The sequence below is a fragment of the Diabrotica virgifera genome, chromosome 6 (assembly GCF_917563875.1).
Source record: "Diabrotica virgifera virgifera chromosome 6, PGI_DIABVI_V3a".
NCBI lineage: Eukaryota > Metazoa > Arthropoda > Insecta > Coleoptera > Chrysomelidae > Diabrotica > Diabrotica virgifera.
The window spans coordinates 10,899,201-10,924,709 of NC_065448.1; the positions used below are offsets into that span (position 1 = coordinate 10,899,201).

Genomic DNA, 25,509 nt, shown 5'->3' on the forward strand with positions numbered 1-25,509 from the left:
TCTAGTGAGACTCAAAAATAGGAGTGAGGTCATAATAATTACCATCAAGCTGAAAATTGGCAGGATTGTTCAAAATACCATCATAAATGAAATCTAAAAAGTCCTCACAAATCCGACCCGAGCTAAAAAATTTACGCGGGGTCAAAGGTCACCAAATATGAATTTTAGCGATTTTCAGCGAAACGGTAAGTTTTATCATAAAATTAGTTCTGACAAAAAATGTAGATTAGATAATTATCTATAAAAAATATCTGAATACTTTTTTTCGTAAGAGCCACCGTTTTTGAGATACTACGATTCAAAGAGTTGAAAGAGTTCTAATCGTCATAATAAATATGTATTAGTACACCACGTATATACATCACTGAAGCTGAAATACAAGTAAACATAATATTCTATCGGCCAACTTAACGTATATTACACATAATAATATAAGATATTATAAATATTATAATGTTTCTACCATACAGCTTGCGGTCTACCGAGGGATGCAATGTATATGCTGTATTATATTACAGTGCCAACAAAAAAATCTTTACAAAGTGAATGTAACGCAAAAATAATAAGAATTATTATTTCAATTTTACGGTTTATTCCCAACAAAAATAGTAAATTGATATGACAAAGTATTAACTTGTAATAATTCTTCTTACTTATGCGTCTTATTCAATTTGTAACGATGGGTTTTGTCGGAATGAACACGTTCTATCGGTACGTCGCTACTTTAGTCACCCTATCAATTCTTTTCTCAGAAGGGTTTGAACATAATAATGAAAGCCAACTTTCTAGGCAAAATGTTTATCGCTAAGTACAGTGGAACCTCGATAACTCGGATTAATCGGGACCGCGGCCGATCCGGGTTATGGAAAATCCGGGTTAGCCGGAGAATATGGTAAAAATTAATAAAGTACGGTATACTTACAGCTATACTTCGTTAGAATCGAAATAACATGAAATATATATAAATATGCACAGTACCTACACATCTAAATTACTAGAAACACGCAAAAACAAACCTAAGCAAACGGAAGCGAACAATACAATACTGTACATATTCATACAGTCACAATCGGCACGATGTTTTGTTATTATGTATTAAGAACAGTGAAAACTAGGACCATGGATTAAAAAAGAATTTTTTAAATAGTCTTTCTTAAACAATGCTAACACAGTTTGAAATAAAAAATAAAGGAATACTACAGACAGGTGCCTGTTGTTTCTGCCGGCTTGTGCCATGAATCATTTTTACTATCGTATAGTTCAAATTACACAAATACACATTATCTCTCAAATATTATATTACATACATACATTTTTATTGTTGAAATGTTTATCTGATAATTAACTATTTGATGGGAAATAAGCCACAATTAAATTTAAAAAAATAATTTTATTAACATTTCGACGCCCAGAACGGGTGTCATTGTCAAAATACAAAATATGTACTGAAAATCAAAATGTTTATCTGATGAAAATCGGTCCGGGTTAGTCGGACTTCCGGGTTATCGGGGGCCGACTTATCGGGGTTCCACTGTACTAATAAACATTTTAATATACAATAAACTTTATGCAAATTTAGTTTGTTTACTATTATGTAAATAACACCGTTATCTTCCTGGGTGGCGAAATCCTTCAGGTAGATGACACCCTCGAGGTATAAATTAGTCTTGAGTCTAGTACTACTCCGGAGTGAAAATACGTGTTAAACCTAATATATTACTTGAATGTGCTGAAGTTTTTAAAAAAACTAATTCAACTCCACAAGAAGTTATTTCCAACAGAATTAGCTTTCTTCTCTCTATGTATGGAGCGCCTAAAAAAACTACGTGCTTAGATAAGTTTCGATATGCATGTTTCTTTAAAAATACTCGAAATAAAAAACAAGTGCAGTTATCTTGTCTTTCTCCAACCTCAGCGGCTTTTCTCATCAACATGTTTTTCGGGTATATTAACAAGTTCAAGTGTGGCTTGGTTATTAGCTAGATCCAAAAGACTGGGGATGGAAATTAGTCGACAGTTCATTAGAACCAATTCAAACTTTCCTCCCACCTGCGCCGGAAAAACTCCTGAACACAATTTTTTGCAATTGTAAAAAGGGATGTAGCGCTAAATGTGGTTGCAAAAAAGTTGGACTGTTTTGTTCGGTAGCATGCACTAATTGTCAAAACCGATCGTTCTCCAATGTTGAATCACCAACAATTGAGGATTCATTTGATTCTATCGAGGAGCCATGCGATGTGTCATTATTGGGGCAATTTACTTGCACCCAGGATGAACAAGAAGAAGAACAAAAAGAACAAGTAGAAGAGGAAGCAGAAGTATTAGAAAATTATGAACAGTTGGATAAATTTCCCTTTTTTTAATTTATACCTCTTTTTATAACTTTTATCATTTTTAACCCTTGCCAATATCAATTATTCAATAGCTTCAAATTAAACAGAATCATAACAGATCCGTGGTCTCTATTTGGTGATTTTCTTGATAACTGCTTCTGTATTTCTTCTGTCTAGATATCTCATCCATCTGAGTCTCTGTGCCTTGAAAAATCTGACTATGTCTTCTCCTTTTACATGTTCTCTTACTTCGTAGTTCATCAGTTTTCTAAATTCATTATTACCTAAGTTTAGTGGACCTATTCTCCGAATTATTTCTCTCCCTATGATCCTCAATCTTTCTTCATCTTTCTGTGTCAAGACACATTACTTCAGCAACATATGTGATTACTAGTCTATTTGCTGCTCTGTAAATTTTCAGTTTAGTATTTTGAGGAAGTTGTTGTATTTCCAGTAGGTTCTGTTTCCTACCAGAATTCTTTAATTGATAACTATGCTTCATCACTATTTCCATTAACTGAGACCCCAAGATATTTAAAGTGATCAAGTATATTCAAATGGGAAATAAGCCACAATTTTACCTAAAAATGATTTTATTAACGTTTCGAGGTATTTCACGAAAGTATCACGAGGTTTTTCCTGGTTTTCCCTCGTGATTTACTATGGAATCTCTAACGCGAGAATTTCAGTGCCACCGTTGCATTTGGTTGTCTTTTTAAAGACAGATCACATGCTATGATTTTTTGTGGCGGATATTCTTGAGTTGGGATTGATTTCATGTAATGGAATGAACTATCTTTTAGTAAAGTAGTCCCAGGAACGCAACTCATCAATATTGGCAATATAATTTTAAAGTCGTCTACTTTAAAATGTATAATACGTGTCTGAATTGCCGATATAAATGAGTCAGATTAAATAAATTATTAGAAGAATTTTTTACTAAGCAACAACATTTTTGTTTATTTAGTATTATTTTGTATTTTGACAACGACACCCGACTTGGGCGTCGAAACGTTAATAAAATCATTTTTAGGTAAAATTGTGGCTTATTTCACATTTGAATATACTTGATTATAAAAATGCCACAAGAAAATAGCTTCAGAACAACTTTTCAACCTGATATTCTTCTTCTTCTTCTACGGCACTACAGCCCAAATAGAGCCTTGGCCTCCTTTAGTTTTTGCCTCCAGCCTCTTTTGTCTGTGGCTGCTCTTCTCCATACACGACCTCCTAAAAGGGTATGTGCGTCGCTGTTTACCGTGTCTTCCCAGCGCTGTCTTGGCTTTCCAACCGGTCTCTTTCCTTGCATTCTAGCGTTCAGTGCTCTCTTTGGTAGCCTATCCTCTCCCATTCTTATCACATATCCGGCCCATTGCAATCGTTGAATTCTAATGAAGTCTGACAGAGGTGTTTCCTTATAAAGTTGATAAAGCTCGTTGTTGTATCGACTATTGAAGATTCCTTTTTCCAACACTGGTCCTAATATTCTCCACAGTACTTTCCTTTCGAATGTGTCGGTGTCGAGTTTGTTTTTGGATGTTTCTTTCAGGAACCCATGGTTCAAACTGATATTCGCCATTATTTAACCTTGCCACATACATAATCATATTTTTTGAGCGTATTAGGTATTTTTTATTTTTTGCCAAATCCCTCCCTTAAATAAAATATGTTACCAAAACGCACTTAAAAAGAAGAAAAATACTTACGTTGCACCTCAATTTCTCCATAAGCTCGCCTAACTGTATCTTGAATTTATTTCCCACGCTGCTAAAGGTAAGTTTACCTTTCAACGTGGTTGATATCGAAAACAGGGTCTGAATGAATTTATTTTTACTCTCTTGAATGATTCCTTCAAGGGAAGCATGTAGGGCATCATTGTTTTTGTCAATAAAGTATTTCTACAACAAAAAAAGATATTTGTAGTAATTTCTATTAAAATGAAATGAAAATAGAACAAAATAACAGCAAATTAACTATTATTATTACATATTTGTGAATTATCTTTAACCAGTTTAAGACATTTGATTAGACAGGCGATAGCAATGACGTCATTGCTTGTATTGGCTACACTGAAATGGTGTACTGTTAAAATATGTCACAATAGTGATTAAGTCAGAGCGCCGTGTTCAATTAACATATTGGAACGCAAATGCACAATAAGATGTAAATAAATATCAAAATTAATAAGAACTTGCTTAGATTAAAGAAATAAATAAAAAAAGGCATTAGTATGATGTACTTGCGAAGATCTTTAACCAGTTTAAGACAGTTGACTGGACAGCAATAGCCATCACGTCATTGCTTGCATTGGCTGCCCTGAAATGTGGAACTATCAAAATAGGTCACAACAGAGGTTAAGTCAGGCATGTTCAATTAACGGAAATTGCAACATAAATGCACAGTAAATAAGAAATACAAAAAATGAGAAAGGTAAATCCAGTGAAATAGATCAAATAAATTAGCTTAGGGTGTCCTATAATTTAAAAAAATATATTAAAAGATGACAATGATCATGATGTTCCATAACCATCGTTATCAGTAAAAAGGGTAAAATCATAACCAGCATCTAGATAAAAAAGAAAAATATTGAACAAGTGGGTAAATGAAATAGTTATATCTAACAATAAAACACTGAAAACGTTTGTTTTCTATACTTCCACAAAATTTATTATAACTAAGTGACTACAGCTGTTTCGGCAGAGTGCCTTTCTTAAGTGATATAGTTTACAATGTGTTTGTCTTTTTAAGTCTTCAACTGAAGAGGTTGAGGAGTGGGGAGCTGTTTGTCTCGAGTTGGTCATTCAGAATTATATCTGTATTTTTCAGTTTATTAATTTCCATAGATTCTAAAAAGATAGCTTAAGGCCTTTATTTTGAATATGCAGAATTTGAAACTCTTCATTGAAAGAATGATTATGATCTAGAAGGTGAAGTGCGTATGTAGAAGTGTCTGTTTTTCTATTGTTGCATGCCCTTTTGTGTTCTGCTATCCGTTTGTCAAAAGTTCTGCCAGTTTGACCGATGTACGTTTTCGGACAGTCACCACAAGTTAGTTTGTACACACCACTCTGTAGTTGCTTTCTCTTTCGGCTTTTATTGTTCTTAATATATTTGCTTAAGTTGTTGTTAGTTCTGAAAGCTGGTGTTATTCCTTTCTTTTTTATGTATCTGGCTATTTTTGTTGTTATCTTGCCAGTATATGTGAGAGAGCCAGAAGGTACTGGGTTCTTTCTGTGGCGGTGGATACACTAATTTCAGGGCTTTCTTATGGAGTTTTTGGTTTAAAATTTTGTTAACTGTTTGTTCGTTATAGCCGTTGTTTACTGCTATTTGTTTAATGATGTTTAGTTCTATCTCGAAGTTATTTTTTGACATGGGAATTTCTGTCAGTCTATGTATCATGCTATGGTAGGCTGCTAATTTGTGTTGTGTAGGATGGGATGATGAATTGTGTATAGTTGTGTCAGTATGGGTAGGTTTATGATATACGGAGAACTCATGTTTGTTGTGTAGTCTGGAAATCGTTACATCTAGAAAGTTTATGGAGTTATTCTGTTCTGTTTCTATTGTAAACTCAATAGTATTATGAAGTGAATTAATATATGATAGAAATTGATCAAGTTGTCTGTTAGTTCCTGTAAAGCATACTAGTATATCATCCACGTATCTTCACCAATATAAGAACTGTTTAAATACGGGATGTTTAGAAATTGTTGTTTCAAGTTGGTTCAAAAATATATCTGATAGCAATGGGCTTAGAGGATTGCCCATAATAAGTCCTGCACTGTTGTTTGTGTATATTTGATTACTGAATTCAAAATAGTCTTGATTTATGCAAATTTCAAGAAGGTGTAAAATTTCAGATGCAATGATCGGATTTGTACTATTATGGTCTAAAAGATTCTTAACTAAAACAAAAGTTTCTGTAGGAGGAACACTAGGAAAAAGATTTTTTACGTCAAATGAAATTAGTCTGGAGTTTTTGGGCAATTGAAAATGTTGTATTTTATTAATAATAGTTTTAATAATTTTATTAAAATAGTTATATTCTGGATTACGAAAGATATAAATCTGAAATCAGAAATTCGATCAAGAATAGAGGAATCAAGAGCAGCCTTTTTGAAGAGGAGGAAATTTCTGAGTAACCAAATACTCAATCGACAAATCCGACATTGGATGGTAAAATGTTATATCCACTCTATTCTCTTCTTTATGGTGCCGAAGCTTGGACTATTAATGATGACATAATGAGAAAGCTGGAAGCTTTTGACATGTGGCTATAAGGATAATTTTGAAAATACCTTGGACCGATCATATTACGAACGAAATGGTGTTGCCCAGAATGGGAAGAGACAGAGAAAGAACTTTTGACCACCATTAAAAGTTGAATTTGGGGCACATACTTACAAATGATAGTACGAACTGTGGCAGCTGATTATGAAGGGCAAAATCGAAGGAAAAAAGGGTCATATTAGATAAATATCCTGGTTGAAAAACATTCACGACTACATAGGGTTAAACACACAGACGCTTTTAAGAAAAGCAAAAGATTTTAATAATTTTAATAATTTTATTAAAATAGTTATATTCTGGATTACGAAAGATATAAATCTGAAATCAGAAATTCGATCAAGAATAGAGGAATCAAGAGCAGCCTTTTTGAAGAGGAGGAAATTTCTGAGTAACCAAATACTCAATCGACAAATCCGACATTGGATGGTAAAATGTTATATCCACTCTATTCTCTTCTTTATGGTGCCGAAGCTTGGACTATTAATGATGACATAATGAGAAAGCTGGAAGGTTTTGACATGTGGCTATAAGGATAATTTTGAAAATACCTTGGACCGATCATATTACGAACGAAATGGTGTTTCCCAGAATGGGAAAAGAAAGAGAAAGAACTTTTGACCACCATTAAAAGTTGAATTTGGGGCACATACTTACAAATGATAGTACGAACTGTGGCAGCTGATTATGAAGGGCAAAATCGAAGGAAAAAAAGGTCATATTAGATAAATATCCTGGTTGAAAAACATTCACGACTACATAGGGTTAAACACACAGACGCTTTTAAGAAAAGCAAAAGATAGAGACGAATTTGCAATAGTTATAACCCAGAAGAAGAATTATTATAATGTCAGACAAAGTCTTACCGTTTGATAACATACAGCTCCGGCAAAATGTCTAATCAGGAACCCTTCGTTGTCCCTAAGGCTACGATGAGCCTTAAGCTTGGACGATCTGGGTAGTCCTAGGCGGAATTCCTTAGGCCAGGTTTTGTGAATTTCTTCAGTAAAATGTGTATACGACGATTTAGGCAGTTTGGATTCCTCATCAAGAAGAGTTAATATGCCCTTGTTCTTTGTTTCGATTAAATCTAAAAAGGTTTTCAATAAATATATCAAATTTGTATAACATGTCTGTGTAAAGTAGTTCCAACTGTCTAAGAGACTCATTATCATTAATATTCCGCTCAGCGGGGTGCTATTGTTCAAGGTGTGAAATTATATAAACAAGGGATCATTTCATAAAACAGGTTGGTAGATCCCTTGTTTATGGAATTACACACTTCAAACAGCAGCACCCCGCCGACTGAACTTTTACTGAGTTTGACTAAATTTTAGGAACCACTGACCACTTTTAGGAACTTATTAAACAATAGCATAAAATATTAATAGCAAACTTACCTATACAGTCTTGATTGTCAACAAATTGAATTTCCGGTACAACAAGGCCTTCCTTTTTGTACAGTTCTTGCTCTTGTTTGAGGATCATGTCATTGAAAAATTGCTGCAGCTTTTCATTACAATAGTTTATACAGAACTGCTCAAAACTATTAACAGTGAAGAATTCTGAAAGTAATATATCATTAGAAACATAAACTAAGTCCATATTGTGAGAAACAATTATGTTTTTCATCTTAGATTCTCTTTAAGCCTTTTAACAAAGCGTTGAATAATGCTAAAAAAGCAACTGCTATTAAAGTAACAGATATTTTTAACTACTATTTTCGTTTAGCAGTAGTAGAAGCAGCTGTTATATCAAAATAGTGGGCAGACACATCTCTACTACTCATGAGTAAAGGCTAAAATAATAACTTTGTTATTAAAAAGAAATATATTCATTTGAAAGAAATCTCACTGAAAGAAAGGAAAGGAAAGATTAAATCTCACTGAATTACAAAGAATCATAGAGGAATTATCAGGTAATAAGTACTTCCTTGAACCATAAAAAAACGTCCAAAAAAGTTAATTTTCAGAATTCAATCAGTCAACTCTTTCGATTCCGTTTTACTCAACCTCTACTCATAGAGCTGGAATAAAACATGTCACTGCTGATATAGAGATGGAATTTTGTAAAGTACTCTTTCGTTATTAAATACAGACATACCAATAAAGGTACTTCTCCATTACAACTTTATACAGTGATAAGTGCATTCAGAACTGACAAAATAACGGAAAAGATGAAAACATTATTAAGTGGAAACAGTAGCGATCAACAGGTAGCGAAAACACGTTCCAAGATTACGGCTGTAATTTTGAATATTTTTTCGAGATATTTGGCACACGTATTCATAATACAATAAAGAATGGCGGTACAGAGCCCAATTTGAAAAATATATTAATATGTGGAAATAACTCTGTAATTAAATACAATATTAAAAAAACGAGCCTGTACCGCCATTAAGAAGAACAAAAAAATACACTTTCTTCAAATAAACTTTTTTATCCGATGCCTAGATTTTGTGTCATTTTGGAACTACTAATGAAATAAAAAATTTTAGTAGTTCCAAAATGACACAAAATCTAGGCATCGGATAAAAAAGTTTATTTGAAGAAAGTGTATTTTTTTGTTCTTCTTAATGGCGGTACAGGCTCGTTTTTTTAATATTGTATTTAATTACAGAGTAATTTCCATATATTAATATATTTTTCAAATTGGGCTCTGTACCGCCATTCTTTATTATATTACGAATACGTGTGCCAAATATTTCGAAAAAATATTCAAAATTACAGCCGCAATCTTGGAACGCGTTTTGGCTACCTGTTGATCGCTACTGTATCACCTTAAGGTGAGATAGTACGAAATAAAGCTAGTTATTATATGTGGCTAGTTGACTTCAGTCATAATTATACGTATGACGTCGCAAAACATTTTATTTTAATTTCCCATAGGTACGTATAATTATTGAATTGAAAAAGACTGTATGACTTGTACACCCTTCTAAGTAGGTCAAACCTGCAAACAGGTGTATGTTCTTAATAAAATTGATAGTGTGTAAAAATTTTTTTTTATTAATTAGCTAAGTACTTTCAGCACATCACGTGCCATCATCAGAGCTTCGTCCTATAGGTATAAATCGTTCATAGAAGAGCAATTGCCAAACCACCCATTAAAAAGCATAGATACTGGGCACAGCCACTCGGGTATAAAGTTTGTATACCCGAAAAGAGCAATTAAAGAAAGAGCTATAAAAACTTTATACCCAAGATCTGTGGCTTTGCCCAGTATGTAGGCTTTTTAATGTGTTGTTTAGCAATTGCTCTTCTATGAAGGATTTATACCTATAAGACGAAGCTCTGATGATGGCACGTGATGTGCTGAAAGTACTTAACTAATTAATAAAAAAAAATTTTACACACTAACAATTTTTTTGAGAACATACACCTGTTTGCCGGTTGGACGTATAATTATAACTCAAGTCATACTATTGTAACTCTTATGCTAACGTCGAAAGGTGAGAAAGTGGTATGAAATGTAAATTTATAGGTTTCTATCGCTAAATTTCCCACCTGTACTAGTTTCATCTCTTTTTATATTTCACAACGTATTATGTTTTCCATCTTTTGAGTGATTTTGCCGGTTCTTAGCGCACTCTCCACTGTAGATATATTTTTATAACTAAAATTTCAACTTACCAAATCCAGCAATATCTAGCACACCTATATAATAGCTTGAGGCTTGGAACGGTATACTTTTGTTTATCCTGTTGACGATGTAATCAAACAAATTACTATAGATGGCTTTAGCTAGGGCATCTCTGGCGTTGTTGGCTTCGTATATTTTCAAAGGTACCATAATGACGGTACCTTTCAATCCGCCTCTCGCACTCTGCATCACGCGCGATATCAGCGCTTGCTTCAATTCACTGGGATCTATTTCCAGAAGTTTGGAGGCCAAAAGTAGGGATTTTTCTCCAGAAGCTACAAACAGTATTCAATAAATATTAAGTACAGACAGACATTGTACACAACATACTACCTAGTCTAATTGTTTTTGTTATGTTGGTACACTCTTCATTTGAACGTATGTGAAGTTTCATTTCAATCTGTCGGTTCACTCTTTGTTTACAAGTCATTTAGTATCGAGGTATCTGAGTTTTTTTTCAATGGAAAAATCAGGTCTGATCAACGAACTGTCAATAGGCTTTTCATCATTTGTTTCAAGCTTCTGTCATATGTTGTATAATCTGTGTATAATATTAATATACACGGATTATACGCCATATATGGCGGAAGCTCGAAACAAATGACAATCGATGAAAACCCCTATTGGGACCGTGCAAGTTCGGCAAAGCGACCTCTATTTCTACGCTCTGTACTTTTATTCGCACTTTTAATTATATTGGCCAATTATATTAGTCTTGGTTGCTGGATAATTGTCAAGGCCATAGTCCAAAAAAATAATAAGAAGAAAAAATAAGATGCAGGTTATGTTATGCAAACGTAAACAATTGTATGTAGTAAATAAAATTAGTTATTAAAATGCAGTACTGCAAGCAAAATACAATTAATTAAATTTACCTTTATATAATAATTAAATACCATATCAATATTGTGGAGCTATATATAATTTTTCTGCTTCAATGACAAAAGGTATGAAATATACGTCAATTTGACAATTTCAATTGACAATATGAATTATTTAAGATAGTTGCAATATTTCTCCGCGACTCGCGCACGGTCGTTTCTCGTTTCCCTTCCAAGTACTTGCACACCGCGAATACTGATGGAATGGGCTTGAAGCGAATTGAATGCGGTCAACATACAAAAGAGAGGCCCTAGAGAGAGACAGAGAATGCCAGGGAAAATTTGACAGGTCGTGTAATTTGTGTTGCCTATATAAACTTAAATCGGGGAAATGGATCTCATATTTTTTAACTTGGTATCAGGGCTGATGGGCAGTATTTCAAAATGTAAATACTTTTTTGTATGTAAATACGTCAGAACTCTATTCTTCATTAAAAGAAGTACTGGTTTTAGTCTTTCTTTTTGTCATCGTCATTAAGTCATACACAATAAAATTACTTGTATTTATTAAATATATCATGGCGCACTTCTAACACCTACAAAATAGAATATGCCAAAAAGAAAGACTAAAACCAGTTCTTTAATGAAGAAGAGAGTTCTGACGTATATAAATACAAAAAAAAAGAATGTGTGTGTACTTTGTACGCACGTAAGAAGTTATACTTCTAAATATGATTTCAGTGAAATAAATATACTTTCGGAGAGTTTATTTGTATTGTATTTAAAGATTAAATTAATTTTTACTTACTACTTTCCAAAAACTTTTATTAAAACAATACCAAAAATTAAAAAAAAAATTAGAAAACACCAGGATTTGAACCCTGGACCTCTTGATCTCCAGCCCAACGCTCTACCACTGAGCTATACCCTTTTGTTTATCCGGGCTACAAGATTTCTCAGACATACTGACAAACATACGAAGTGAATTATAAAATACTTTAAATAGGTATTACTTATTATCTTATTCCCGAGGTAGACAAGTCCAAATACAAAAAAAATATAATAATATCTAGTTATTTATGATATAAATGTTAAAAGCACAATTTTAAGGCACGTATGTGAAAGTTTCGTGTGAAAGATTCGCTTCGCTCATTCTGCAATTCACATGAGTGCCTTAAAAATGTAATTTTTAACATCTATATCATACAATATTTTTTCTACAAACGTCTTATATATCAACAATTATAATTTATTCATTCTCAATTACAAGACAATACCTACAAACACTTTTATAAGACAATACCTACAAACACCTACAAAAACTGGCTATACTGTCAATACGTAAATCATAACAACTATAGAATAACATCTACTTTTATTTTTGTATATTCTAACAAAGTTAAATAGTTTTTTTCTACAAACGTGTTAAAAATGCAATAATACAGTTTAAATTAAATTTAAAAAAACCTTTTAAACCACCTTTTTTCAAATTGCGCAAGTTGTATTATTAATATTAATGTTAATAAATGAAATATAAATATTTTGACGTTTCACAATTTGACAATTCACTTTTAACTGCAGGACCTTAAAATTTTTAAAGCACTGGTGCTTTAAAGTAGCATTTTTAACGCTCCTATGGAGTGCTATAAATTGCATTTTTAACACGTTTATAGAAAAATATATTTAAAAACACTAATATATCCTTTCTACACCTTTTCTGGACTGATACATACATAAATTAAAACATTTAGTAACTAACTCCATACTGTATGTGTGCGCATGCGCGCAGATTAATAAAATTTCACCCTCAATCGCGCCTAAAGAAGTATAACTTCAAAAGTGTTTAAATTTTGACATACTACCTATCAGCTCTTATACAAAGTTAAAAAAATTTGAGGTCCATTTCCCCGATTTAAGTTTATATAGGCAACTCAAATTACACTACCTGTCAAATTTTCCTTGGCATTCTCTGTCTCTCTCTAGGTCCTCTCTCTTGTATGTTGGCCGCATTCTCGCATAACTGTTTGAATGGGACGGGGCCATTCCATCAGTATTGACAGTTCGTTGGGTCTGATGCAGTAATTGAATTTTTATTTTTGGAATGTTTAAAAACAAAGAATGAACGAATGTTGAAAGTGTATAAGGACTCTTCGCATTCAATCAGTGCAGTAGAAAGATGGAGTGCTGAATTCAAACGTGGTCGTACAAGCCTTGAAGACGATCCACGTCAATGACGTCCAAAAACAGCAACAACGCTAGAAATCGTAGAAAACATACAGGATATCCAATGGGAAAACCGTCGAGTATTGAAAGAGATTTAGAAGGCCTAGGCATCTCATTGGGTAGTGTAACCAATATTTTGATGAAAGTAGCGGGTCTCAGAAATCTTGCGCCTTTCTTAGCAACATTTAGACCGATTTCTAAAGGATAAATTGGATTTTGTGCATCGATTCATCACTATGGATAAGACTTGGGCCTATAATCATGATCCTGAATCAAAACAAGACGCTAAAGTGGTGCAAATCTGGTTATTCGGCTTCGAAACGAGTTCGTATCCAGAAATCGACCAAACAGGTGTTTCAGTTTAGGAATTTTGTGTGTGAATTACTTGCTAACTGATAAACAATAAATTCTGAATAATATTGTAACCTCTTAGACCAGTTGAAGAAAAAAAAAATAGTAAAAAAGACCCGGTTTGTAGAAGAAAAATTCATTTTTTTATCAGGACAATGCACTGAGCATTTTGACAATCGCTAAAATCCATGAGTTAAAGTTCGAATTGTTGGAGCGTCCACCGAATTCACTGGATTTGGCCCCTAGCGACTTCCATGTTTCAATACCTAAAAAAATGCATACGTGGAAAGCACACTTATTGAGCAGCCTATTAATAGGGAACTTGCATAAATTTTTAAATTCGAAAAAAATGTTATAAATCACAACACAACATAATTTAAAACATGTATCAAAGATAAAAAAGTTTTGTTTGTCTTTCGTTTGGCCCCTAAAGACGATTAAAAATTCAAATTAAAACAGGTGGTCCAAAACGCTTCGTGACGTCACTTGGTTTTACATTTACATTTTTCCAATAAAGTAAACAGAATTTTAAATTAGACGTTATAAACGTCAGTAGAAAATACATTTATGTGACGTTACAAGTGTTTTTGATCGTTTGAACTATTCATAGAAAAATTCGTACTTTTACAAAATGGTTTTATTTTCAATAGTAAACCTTCGTTCCTTTCCTTCAAAAACAGTATAAAACTACAATTTTAACAAAGTGGTATATATTATTACAATGACATACGATAAATGTCATTAGAATATAAATATTTTTGACTTATTCCACGACGATGAGCTTGCCACATACCCAAGTAGCTGGAGGCCAATAAACTAAAGAAGGAGAAGAAGAATATACCTAAATATAAGGTTGTGTCTAGGTATACGTTACCGTGTACGCAAATAAAAAAGTTAGAGTGTCAGTGATTTCTTATTTTTTATTTGTTTAGTGTTTGTTTTTAAATTAACTACGGAGTGTGGACAATTATTTAGTTCTTTTAATGAGTTTAAGAACATTTTAAAACAGTACGAAAAAGATAAGAGACTATAAATTAATATATATATTTTTTTAGTTATAAATGAAATAGTATGTATTACCGTAAAAGATTAAAATAAAAAAGAAGACCTAAAACTTTCACAATAATAATTAACTTGTTCTGAAGCTATTATCCTTGTGGCATTTTTGTAATCAACTATTCTAAATGGGAACTAAGCCACACTTTAACCAAAAAATGATTTTATTAACGTTTCGACGTCTAAATCGGACGTCGTTGTCAAAATACAAAATATTATTAAATTCAACAAAAATGGTGTTGCTTAGTAAAAAATTTTTCTAATAATTTATTTAATCTGACTAATTTTTGTATTTTGACAATGACATCCGATTTGGACGTCGAAACGTTAATAAAATCATTTTTTTAGTTAAATTGTGGCTTATTTCCCATTTAGAATAGTTGATTATAATAATTAACTTACGTATAAAAATTATTTTAACAATATTTTTTACGTGTTATGTCAACTAAATACATATATTTATTTTGCTAACCTAAATATATACTTTAATATATACATTGATTTATTACAATTAAGTTTAAAACATCTGAATAGTTCTGCTTCCCTTCCTTTAACAAATATTTTTCTATCAAACACACGCTAAACATATCAAAATAGCATGTACCAAAATATACAGTCACTGCGCACGCTAAATAATAACGTCACTGGCTTGATGAAGTTTAATTCGCGTGTACATACCTAACTTTTTTATTTGCGTACACGTTAGCGTGTACCTAGACACAGCGAAATATAACCATAATAATAACTAATGTAAAACTATGTGACGTCACGGGTAGTTTGAACTATTTTATACCGCTGAAGACTTTAAATACGTATTTCTAAGTTATTACGAGTTTTTGAAGCGTGAAATTTTGGAAATCTTATTTTTAAACAAAACTGAACATTATTATGTAATAAAAAAAAATTGTGCAAGTTCCCTATTTGGGAAAGCCGATGACGTGTAAGGATAAAGGCAAAGGGTTATTATCTTGAAAAGTCATCGTTTGTTATCATTTGTCATTGAAATCGACTTCGAAATAAAGTTTTATTTAATGTTTAATTTTTATTCCCTAGGTGATATTAAGTAGTTTTAAAATTTGTTTTCTGTCAGCCAAAGCTTCAATGAAACTGGAGCAGATATTTTAAAACTATTTACAGAAATCTACACACCTCCAACTCGGCATCCACCTCTGGTATCTTCAGGATTATCTTCGAAATCAACGTTGCCCAAATGCAGAACAGCTGCCACTGTGGAGTAGATTTGTAGTCTTTCACTTTCGCTAATTTCCAGTCGGGAGAGAGCTTCATCCAGCTCTTTGAAATCTCCAACATCGTCCAAGAGGATATCCTTCAGAGATCCAGCTTTTTTGTGAGCTGCGCTTTTCCTGTTGGCATCTAATGCTTTTTCAGACGCGTTTGTTGTAAAATACCTAAAAAATGATTGTAAATGAGTACTATCAATTGAAGGGTTAAAGGAAAAAACAAGGAATGTCACGTTATCTTTGTTTTGAGAAAATAAGAAATTTAATGTTTGTGACTACATATCTTTAAACCATTGCACTCGAGAAATAGTATTTATTTTTATTTAGTAAACTTAAAGTACATTGTATTTAATACACAAACTCATTTTAACCAAATTTTTAAAGAACAGAGATGAAAAAATTAAAAAAGTACCTAACTACAAATAAAAACTGAAAAACGAGGACTGTCCAAACATCACGTTGTATTTTATATTACATTATTATTTTACGTTACAAACATTAGTTGCACCAGCTGCTAGAAAGGCTGAAAACAAAATTATGGCAACAAAAATGGCAATTAACATTATAACAAAAGGCAATGCAATATTTTTTTGATAGGCTAATGCAAAGGTCGCACGATTTTTTTGACTTTTTGCGAGCAGCCTTTTTAAAATTATAGAATGTCTGTGCCTTACGTTTGTGTAACTCATTTTGAATTGTTAATTTACGAATTTCTGCAGCAATCTTGTCATAATTTAATGATTTTAATTTCGCCTGGAATTCATCACATGCTGAACATGTATCTGATCTTGGGTAACCAAAGGACAAATTAAATTTCGTGTTGAAAATTTGCCGATATGTAACGTAAGAAACTTTAATGGTCGGATGTTTTTCTTTGAACAAGTTGAACATTTTTGTAATGTTCAAACTCTCTGGTAAATACTTTTTCTTAGATTCGTGTAAACTGTAATGGAATAATCTAGTTTTAAAAGACTCTTTGGTTATATATTGCTTCACACGATTCTGGATGCAACTTTCTGTGCTGGGAACTATGCTTACCACGTTTGTCTTGTCCGGAAGTTCCTTTTGTAGATTTTAAATTTTTTTAGGTGTTCAATTTTTCCCTTACTTACACCATGTATTGACATGAATGCTTTAAAGCACACATTAATTTCTGGGGAAACTCCATTACACTAACTCTAACTTTATTGGCCGTGCCGTTTCTAACACTTCAGGCTTTTAAGCTACGGATGTACAGAAGGATCCTGGAGATACCATGCACAGACAAATCCACGAATGAAGAAGTGCTATGGCTACGGAGGATGAACACAACCGCAGCTTTAGTCAACATCGTGAAAGGCCTTACTTGGGACTTGAGAAATTAAGGCAGATACGAACTAGTTCAATGCAGTTTACAAGGTAAAATTGAATCAAAAAGGGCCCCAGGACGAAGCAGAATATCCTGCCTTGATAACCTGAGAGCATGGTATATGCATAAAGATCTCAACACAACTATTCCGTATAGCAACCAACAAAGTCATCATCGCCAGAATGATCGTCAACGTTCGGAACGGGCAGGCACCCTAAGAAGAAGAAGTTCCAACAAACATAAACAAAGGAAACTAAACGATTAAACTCGAAATAAAAACGTAGTTAATAATTTGTTTTTGTTCAAGTTGACTCTCCTTGCTTTTATCTTTCACGCGTGGACATTTCCAGTTTTTATCCTTCGCAGTACTATTTTAAATAGGCATATATTATGTATCGGGCGATCCAAGTTATTATCTACCAATCTTCTGTAAATAGTAAATACATAAAATATCTGTTAGATAGTGTCATTATCTCAAGTTTTTATAAAGTGTGACATTCCCTGCTTTTTTCCCTTGCCCTTCAATTATTATTTTTTTTTATTAGAAAAAAGAAGTCGCATTCACCAAAAGGTTATTAGCGACGGAACAAAATATAAATAACAAAAGTAAACAACTACAGATTGTACAAAATGTTTATGGATCTTAGATAATTAACTATATTGTCATAGGAACAGTTTTGACCTAGAGCCTCTGGTAGAGCGTTTGGAATATTGTTGCGCTGTCTTTCTTGGTCATATTTACTACAACTTGTTAAAAAGTGTTCGACTGTTAATCGAACGTTACACTGATCACATATAGGTAGATTTTTCTTTGTTGAAAGGTAAGAGTGCGTTAACCTGGTATGTACTAGACGTAAACGCGCAACCACAAATTGTTCTCGTCTATTCCGCGACGGTGGAATCCACTGAGACACATTATTTTTGATTTTATTCAGCTTAGAATTATTTTGAGACCACTCATTTCGCCACAAACACAACACTTTATTTTTAAAATAAGCTTTTAAGTCACTGGAAACACACTTGCCTATCGGTTCCAAAAAATCACTTAAAACTGCCTCTCGTGCAGTCCTGTCAGCTTCTTTATTTCCTGTTATTCCGACGTGTGAGGGAACCCATAAAAATTGGACGCTTCTTCCATGTTCATGAGCTTGGGACAGCTGGTATTTTAGCAACTTTTCAAAAGGATGTTTCGGAAAAATGTGTTTTAATGTGTTTAGAAAGCTAAGAGAATCTGTTATGATCAGGGCTTTTGTGAGTGTAAGCTCGTTAAGAAGTTTCACAGCACGGTATATGGAGTAGAGTTCAGCTGAATACGTGCTACATTCTGGGGTTAAACGGAGAAGATTGTTTTCTGAAGAAACGATTGCTATTGCTACAACACCGCTTGCACGACTTGCATTTGTACGGTCTTTGCGGAAGCAAGTGAAATATTTTGAATTGTACAACTGATTGGTCTTTGAGTTTGTCTCCTGTAGACAAATAATATCTAGAGAATATTCAGATAAAAGAAGCTGTAGCATAGGGAGACGATGGAAAAATTCATCAATGTTCCATTGAGGTATCGAGTTGAATATTGTTAACAGATTCGGAGTTAGATGATACTGAACAATTGTCTACAGAAGAGTCACTGTCTAAGTCAGAAATCTCTTTCCCTAAATGGTTGATTAGTTTCTTTTGAAGCTTTGTAAACTTGGTTTTTGTAGATCTATCATTTGCATATTGATAGCTGCTTTGTAAAATATTGAGTAAACCAGTCATATCAGTTGTAAATTCTTTAACGACGCTAATAGTGTCGGGGGAGCCTTGGACATTATCAATCAGTAAGGACAATTGGTGGTAATTTAAAACGAATGGTGGGGTATGATTATCAATAAAATTTTCAAGAGTTTCCCGTGTAGATGGGACTTTAGATGAGCGCGGTTTTTTTGGTTTAGAGGATTTGGGTTTTGCAAACAGATTTTGTGATGAAATTGCTGAGTCTGAAGGAGGCGTATCAACCTCACCAATACTGCGTTTCATGGAAGAACTTGCGTTTTCGCAAGTGCTATTAGAGTTTCCACTTAGATGTTGTGGCTTTATTACATTTGGAAGTACTGGAGCAGACTCATTGGTAGTGACAGAAGTCGAGCTTGAAGTTTTGTTTTTAAGATTGGTTGAAATGGTTGTTTCAGAAAATTGTGATGATGTATCAGTTTTATTAGAGTTTTCTGCCGTTATATCTAATGGAAGAGGTGCTGATAGATTGGAGGATATTGCTTCAGAAGTTTGTGGAAACAGTATTGCCGCTGAATGTGGTTGATTGAAAGTGTTGCTATGAGTAGGAGTATTAGTAATTTCTTGGTCATGGAGATTTGTAGGTGTAGGTGATATGCTCGGATTTGATAATGCATCACTTGATGACTGCTGAGTGTTTGGTACGTTGTGTAATATACTTGTTGGAGCTGTTTAATTTGGTACTTCATTGTTTGAATCAATAAGAGTTGATTCCGTTACTGAACTGTTATTGCATTGGGATGATGTGTCCTGTATTTTTGCAAATAAAGCAGGTGACTGTACCTTGTGACAAAAATATGCGGTAAGGTGTTTGGTCGAAATTTATTAGAATAGAATCTGGAATTGATGATATTATAGGGCTTACATAAACTTGCCTCCGAAAGCTCAATATGTGACTATATTCCGGAAGATTCGAGCTAATTTTCAGAAATGTTATTGGTGAAATAAGCTTTAAATCGATATTCTGTAATTCTTCAACTAATACTTGATGAGGAATTGACGGGCAGACACCAGACAAGACTAGTCTTTCTGCTGGAAAGACAAGTCTCCGTGCTGTTACAACTTCGCCGAGTACTTCTATAAAGCCATGTTGTGTCATGAAATTATCTACTACGGTTTTGTTTGCCAAATACATGCAGATTCTACTATGAGATAATCTAGATGAAAAAATGATATTTTTTGGGTTGATTATTGTGCCCAACGGAATTAAATAATCCTGCAGTTTAGCATTATCGATACAACTAAATACAATTGCTTGGGTCTTACTCGGAAAAGAATGTGAAGCGGCTGATGCATAACTGTTTGTGATATTCGAACGTTGATTTACTGGACTGGTTAGATCGGAAGGTGTGTTTACATTATGTGAAGTCATCTTAAGCTGCGGTGGCGAAAGCTACAGTCCGGCTCTGGTAAGTGACAAACCAACCGCATGCTAGCTAACCTCACAAAATGATTGTACGGTGGTGTATATTTATTATTTAACGTTTTCTTTTCACAATAATACAGTAATAATTACGTATAGATGACTTACGCAGTAGTATCTAGCAGATAAACACTTTAATTTTAAAAACTATTTAATATTACCACTTGTTTTTAGTAAAAACTAGCAGTACAATATCAGTACAACTTAACCATACCTTGCCAGGGCCGGTCGGCCTTCAATTATTGTCTTGACCCAATTTTACCACGTTTTTATATACTTCGCCTTTTCTTTGTCTGTCTCTTTGTCAATTTTTCTGGTAAAAATCTTGTAATCGGTTTTAAACATACTTCCCGACTAGCTAGACATCTAAAATTTTCAGAATAGTTCTCAGGTCGATGACAATGCAATATTTAACAGCTTTTACATGGATGCATTGAGTCTTGTTATTCAAAAAATCATAGTTATTTTAATACTGTTGCACTAGAACTTATGAAAACTATTTATCTCCATACCTAACATCGAATATAGTCTATTGGCTAGGATACCTGGCTTTCACACAGGACGCTCGGGTTCGATTTCCGGTAGCGCAAATCCTTTTGTTTTTAAAACTGAGATTTTGATTTAAAAAATAATTGTTTTTATAATAATTAACTTTCAACTATTTCAAGTCATTTTAAACAATGTTTATTAACGTCTACAAACTCTACGTAGTGACCAGCAATTCTTAGCGAAAGTTAATCACTACCGGTGACAATTTAGTAGCTTTTAGACATTTGATTTGGTGATTTTTAGTAATGCTTGGCCTTTGTTAATGATTTTAGCAAGTCGAAGACACTTTTCATCAACAATAAGGTCATGTTCGTATATTTCAGTAATTTTAATCGATTATTAGCATCCGCTATCAAATTTTAATGATATTCTTATATACTGTTGGTATTTTAGTGATTTTGAAGAACTTTTGGTGACGGTTAGTACATTATATCAATTTTAAGTGATTTTTGTTTATTATTAGATCCCTTTAATAACCGTTAGTTGCATTTATTGAAAGTCCTTCGCTATTTCGTGTAATTTAAACAGTTTTGATGGTTGATAGTATAATTTTATACGATTTTTACTGACTTCTAGTATCTTTTAGGGCCGGTTGTTCGAACGCTAATCAACAATTATCATTATCAAATATTTAATTACTGTCACCAACTGTCAATGTCAACTTTGTTTGGGTTGCTGAAAACATAATTAATTACAATAATTATGAGATTTATTAATCGATTATGTTAATAATTGTTTATGTTAATTAATTAACTAGTCTCATAATTGTAATCAATAATGTTTTCAGCAACCCAAACAAAGTTAACATTGACAGTTGCTGACAGTAATTCAATATTTGATAATAATCATTGTTGATTAGAGTTCGAACAACCGGCCCCTAGTGAGTTAAGTGAACAATTATTGTTATACACTTCTTATTAAATTTTAGTCCTTTTTCAGTGACAGAAATTTTTCAAAACGTAATGAAATAATAGTATATTATTCAACGAGCATGTAATGATTAGCCATCTGATGATTACTCACGATGATGAAGTTTGCGACACGAGCCTTAGGCGAATGTCGTAATTCATCAGAGTGAGTAAGAGCCATTACATGCGAGTAGAATACTATACTTTTTCTACGACCTTTTTTTTTATTTTAATTAGTAAAAAATTTAATTATCAACTACTCGAGATTTAAATTATAATAATTTACAAGAATAGCTAAATGCTATTTACCCCTAGTACGTGGCTGAATAATTGGTTGCCTACTATTACCAAATTATTATTTATTGTAAAAATACAACTAGAAATAGTCAATATAAGTTCTATTCGTTTCCAAAAAATTATAAGCTTAAATTTGTACCTACTGTCAATAATTAATCTAATAAATAGGAAATGGCTGTTGTCGGTGGACGTATGTATTTCAGTAGTTATAATGTATATTATTTACATTTAACTATGTATATATAATATAATAATATAACTATACATAATATGTTATATCATATTTAACACAATATAACTTGAAAAATAAACACAATGTTAGTTATAAATTCCAATTAACATAAACAAAATGAGCTAATGTCATTGTCACTAAAATAAATGATAAACGTCAAAATTTTAGAAAACAAGATATAAACGTAAAAAATATACTGACATTTTTACAGTTAAAATTCCTTTAAAAAATTTTCGAAGTTAATCATTGATTAACTTCGAAAATAATTTTGTCGAGAAACTAAGCTTTTGAAAAAAATCTCTCAAAGGGGGGCCGAAATAGGGGGGTTATTTGGGGCCCATTTTTGCAAATTTTGACCGAAACGAATGAAATTTAACTCAAAGTTAGCTCATCGATAGGTAAATAGAAATACGGAATTTGACATTTCCAAATCCAAAATGGCGGCCAGCATGGCTGACCGCCCACCCGACACATTTCCCTACCAATCTAAAAACTTGTTTAAGATAAATTTAATTTGAAAAAATATTTATATAGCCTAAAGATGGGGCTATAACAAGAATATTATCGTTTTTCAGAAAAAGTTATGGGTTGCCTATATTTAAGGGGTCAAAATTTGACATAACTTTGAACTAGATTTTCTCAAAAATGGCTCCAAGGAATTTATTTATTTTTTGACATATTTTTGATATCCTATCGGTAAATTGAATAACATTAGTCAGATTTCTTAACTCCTCATAGGAGGGGAGTTATGAATTTTTTATAAAAAAAATATTCGAGTGTCCGTAACTTCCTCTGTAATAGAAACTAAAATTTGAAATTTGGCAGACATATATAGTACTTTATTGTCTATTATAACAATAAATTTTACCCACAATATGGCTTCCGGTTGAACCGGAAATGAAAAAAAAATCTTAATCCTTTAGATAGCCCTGTATATTTTTACATTTTTTGAAAGAATGCAAAATTACCTTTGTAATGATATAATACTCTTTGCTGTAACTCAAAAACTCGAAAAGTTACAGAAAATAGAAATTTTGCTAGAATCTTGTGTGTGTCCTCTCTCACGCGATCATAGCAGAGCATTATTATAGGGCAGTCAATGAGAGTATTTGGCTCCGAATTCCATCCTACTACATCGAAGTACTTGATATTTTCACAGTAAGTAGGGAATAGCTCAAGAAACAAACTCAATACTTTTTGAGTTATGCGTAGTTGAAAATTGGCCATTTTCATTTAAAAATGACACAGTTTTCGGACGGTTTTTTGTGAATACCTTAAAAACTATGCATCAAACTAAAAACACTATATAATTTTTTTTTTTAGATTATAAATAACAAAGAGATTCGTTCCTTCGTAAATTTTCTATAATACAAAAAGAGATATGGTAGGTAAAAAGAGTTTGTTTTTTGGTGCATGCTCAAAGTGCTCATGCTTTTGTAGTGTTTGAAAAGGCCTTTAAAACGAGCACCGTTAAATGTCGGTTAAATTCAAACTAAGCGAGATATGGTGCAAAAAAATATATGAATAATGTACTTTAAGGAAAAAATGGGAAGTACATACATTTAACCTCTCATCCACCAGAATTTAAATGCATTGTTTTTCTTTTGCAATACCTCTTAATATAGTGTTATTTCTACTTTCAAAAAGTTGGACGGGTTTAAAATGAAAGGTTTTTGAAAAAAATAAGAACAAATTATAGATCGCATTTTTAAATTTTCTTAAAATTCTTCCTTTGGCTCCATGTAATTCTAAAATAAAAATGTTCTATCCACGAGAAGTGGTGGGAACCGCCCCCATGATAAAAGCGCCATAGTATATAGTATATAGGATAGACTTTGAATTAGGAGATTGGGCTACTCCCAAAATTTCATTAAAATCCATGCAGTAAAATGCAAATATTGTAAACTATTAATTTCTCAGAAAAATGAACTAATTTGAAATGAAAGTATGACTAATATTCTATTGAGTTATGCAATAATCTATAGTGAGTCCCCGAAATATGGCATCTAAAATTTTCTCAAATGCAGGAATTAATGATGCGTAGAACCATAAAATATTTTTAGGTATACAAGGTGTTTCTAAAATATCAAAATAACGAGTAACTTTGTTATTTTTATAGAATGCCAGTATCTATTACGATAAGGATAATAGATCGGTACGATAAAGTTCTCGGGCGGCCCTTCCGTCCAGCGTTTTGTATTAAATAAACAACTAAGTAATTTTATTTGCAGTTTATATACGATTAATATTAAAAGTGGCATGCGTCACTTGAATCTAACTTCAGCCCGTGAGTAATGACCCGTGAGTAATGAATTATTACTCACGGGTACAGTAATGGGTGCTATTATCTATGAAAAAATAGCGAATAATGAGCAAATTATTAAACGGTCGTAGAAAAAATATATTAAGTTATAGATATTACTAAATACTGAATGAAGACGTATGACTGACCTTGTGCATCCGTGTTTTAAATAATTGAAGTCATCAGGCTGGCTAAGATACAGCTTGCTCCTCAAGCCTTCTGGAGCTCCTGCCAACAACATATAAAATATGTGGTAGTTCCTTTCGTCTCCCTCTGTGGAACATATCCTTGATTTTTCTAAAAGATAGTGCGATATGTGACCCCCAGCAACTTTAAATTTGTTGTCAAAGTGGACTTCTATGAATTTTCCAAACCTAAAAATAAGAAATGTCTAAAATCTAACATTTTCACGTTTTTCACTTTAAGAATGTTGTTGTATATATAGTATTATGTATCACTTTATCAATCAAAGATAGAGTAAAAATTTACATTTTTAATTATAACGCGGGCACATAAATTTGATACACCCTGTATATTGATTTGTAACTATTTAGTAGAAGGTAGCTTTTACGCAGTGGGTTTCTCCTTAATGAGTTTTTCCCTGAAGACTTAAAGACATTTGTAAATACAGTGAAGTGAAATGACAATTTATTTCGGATTATAATTTAAAAAGATTGTTTGTTACGGGAAAGGTAAGATTCACAGGTAGCTGTAATTATT

The 25,509-nt window shown here is 32.7% G+C and overlaps 1 protein-coding gene across 3 annotated transcripts in view; it reads right to left on the bottom strand.

Moving 5' to 3' along the window:
- Nucleotides 1-25,509, bottom strand: part of LOC114331957 (myosin heavy chain 95F) — a 118,503-nt gene that overhangs the window by 22,558 nt on the left and 70,436 nt on the right. For all 3 annotated transcript variants that reach the window (XM_050653294.1, XM_050653292.1, XM_050653293.1), the window contains exons 6-11: nucleotides 24,939-25,163; nucleotides 15,866-16,125; nucleotides 10,256-10,540; nucleotides 8,024-8,188; nucleotides 7,490-7,713; nucleotides 4,040-4,231 (exon numbers count right to left, since the gene is read on the bottom strand). In XM_050653294.1, coding sequence (XP_050509251.1) covers nucleotides 4,040-4,231; nucleotides 7,490-7,713; nucleotides 8,024-8,188; nucleotides 10,256-10,540; nucleotides 15,866-16,125; nucleotides 24,939-25,163 — 1,351 coding nt within the window. The remainder of the gene's footprint in view (nucleotides 1-4,039; nucleotides 4,232-7,489; nucleotides 7,714-8,023; nucleotides 8,189-10,255; nucleotides 10,541-15,865; nucleotides 16,126-24,938; nucleotides 25,164-25,509) is intronic.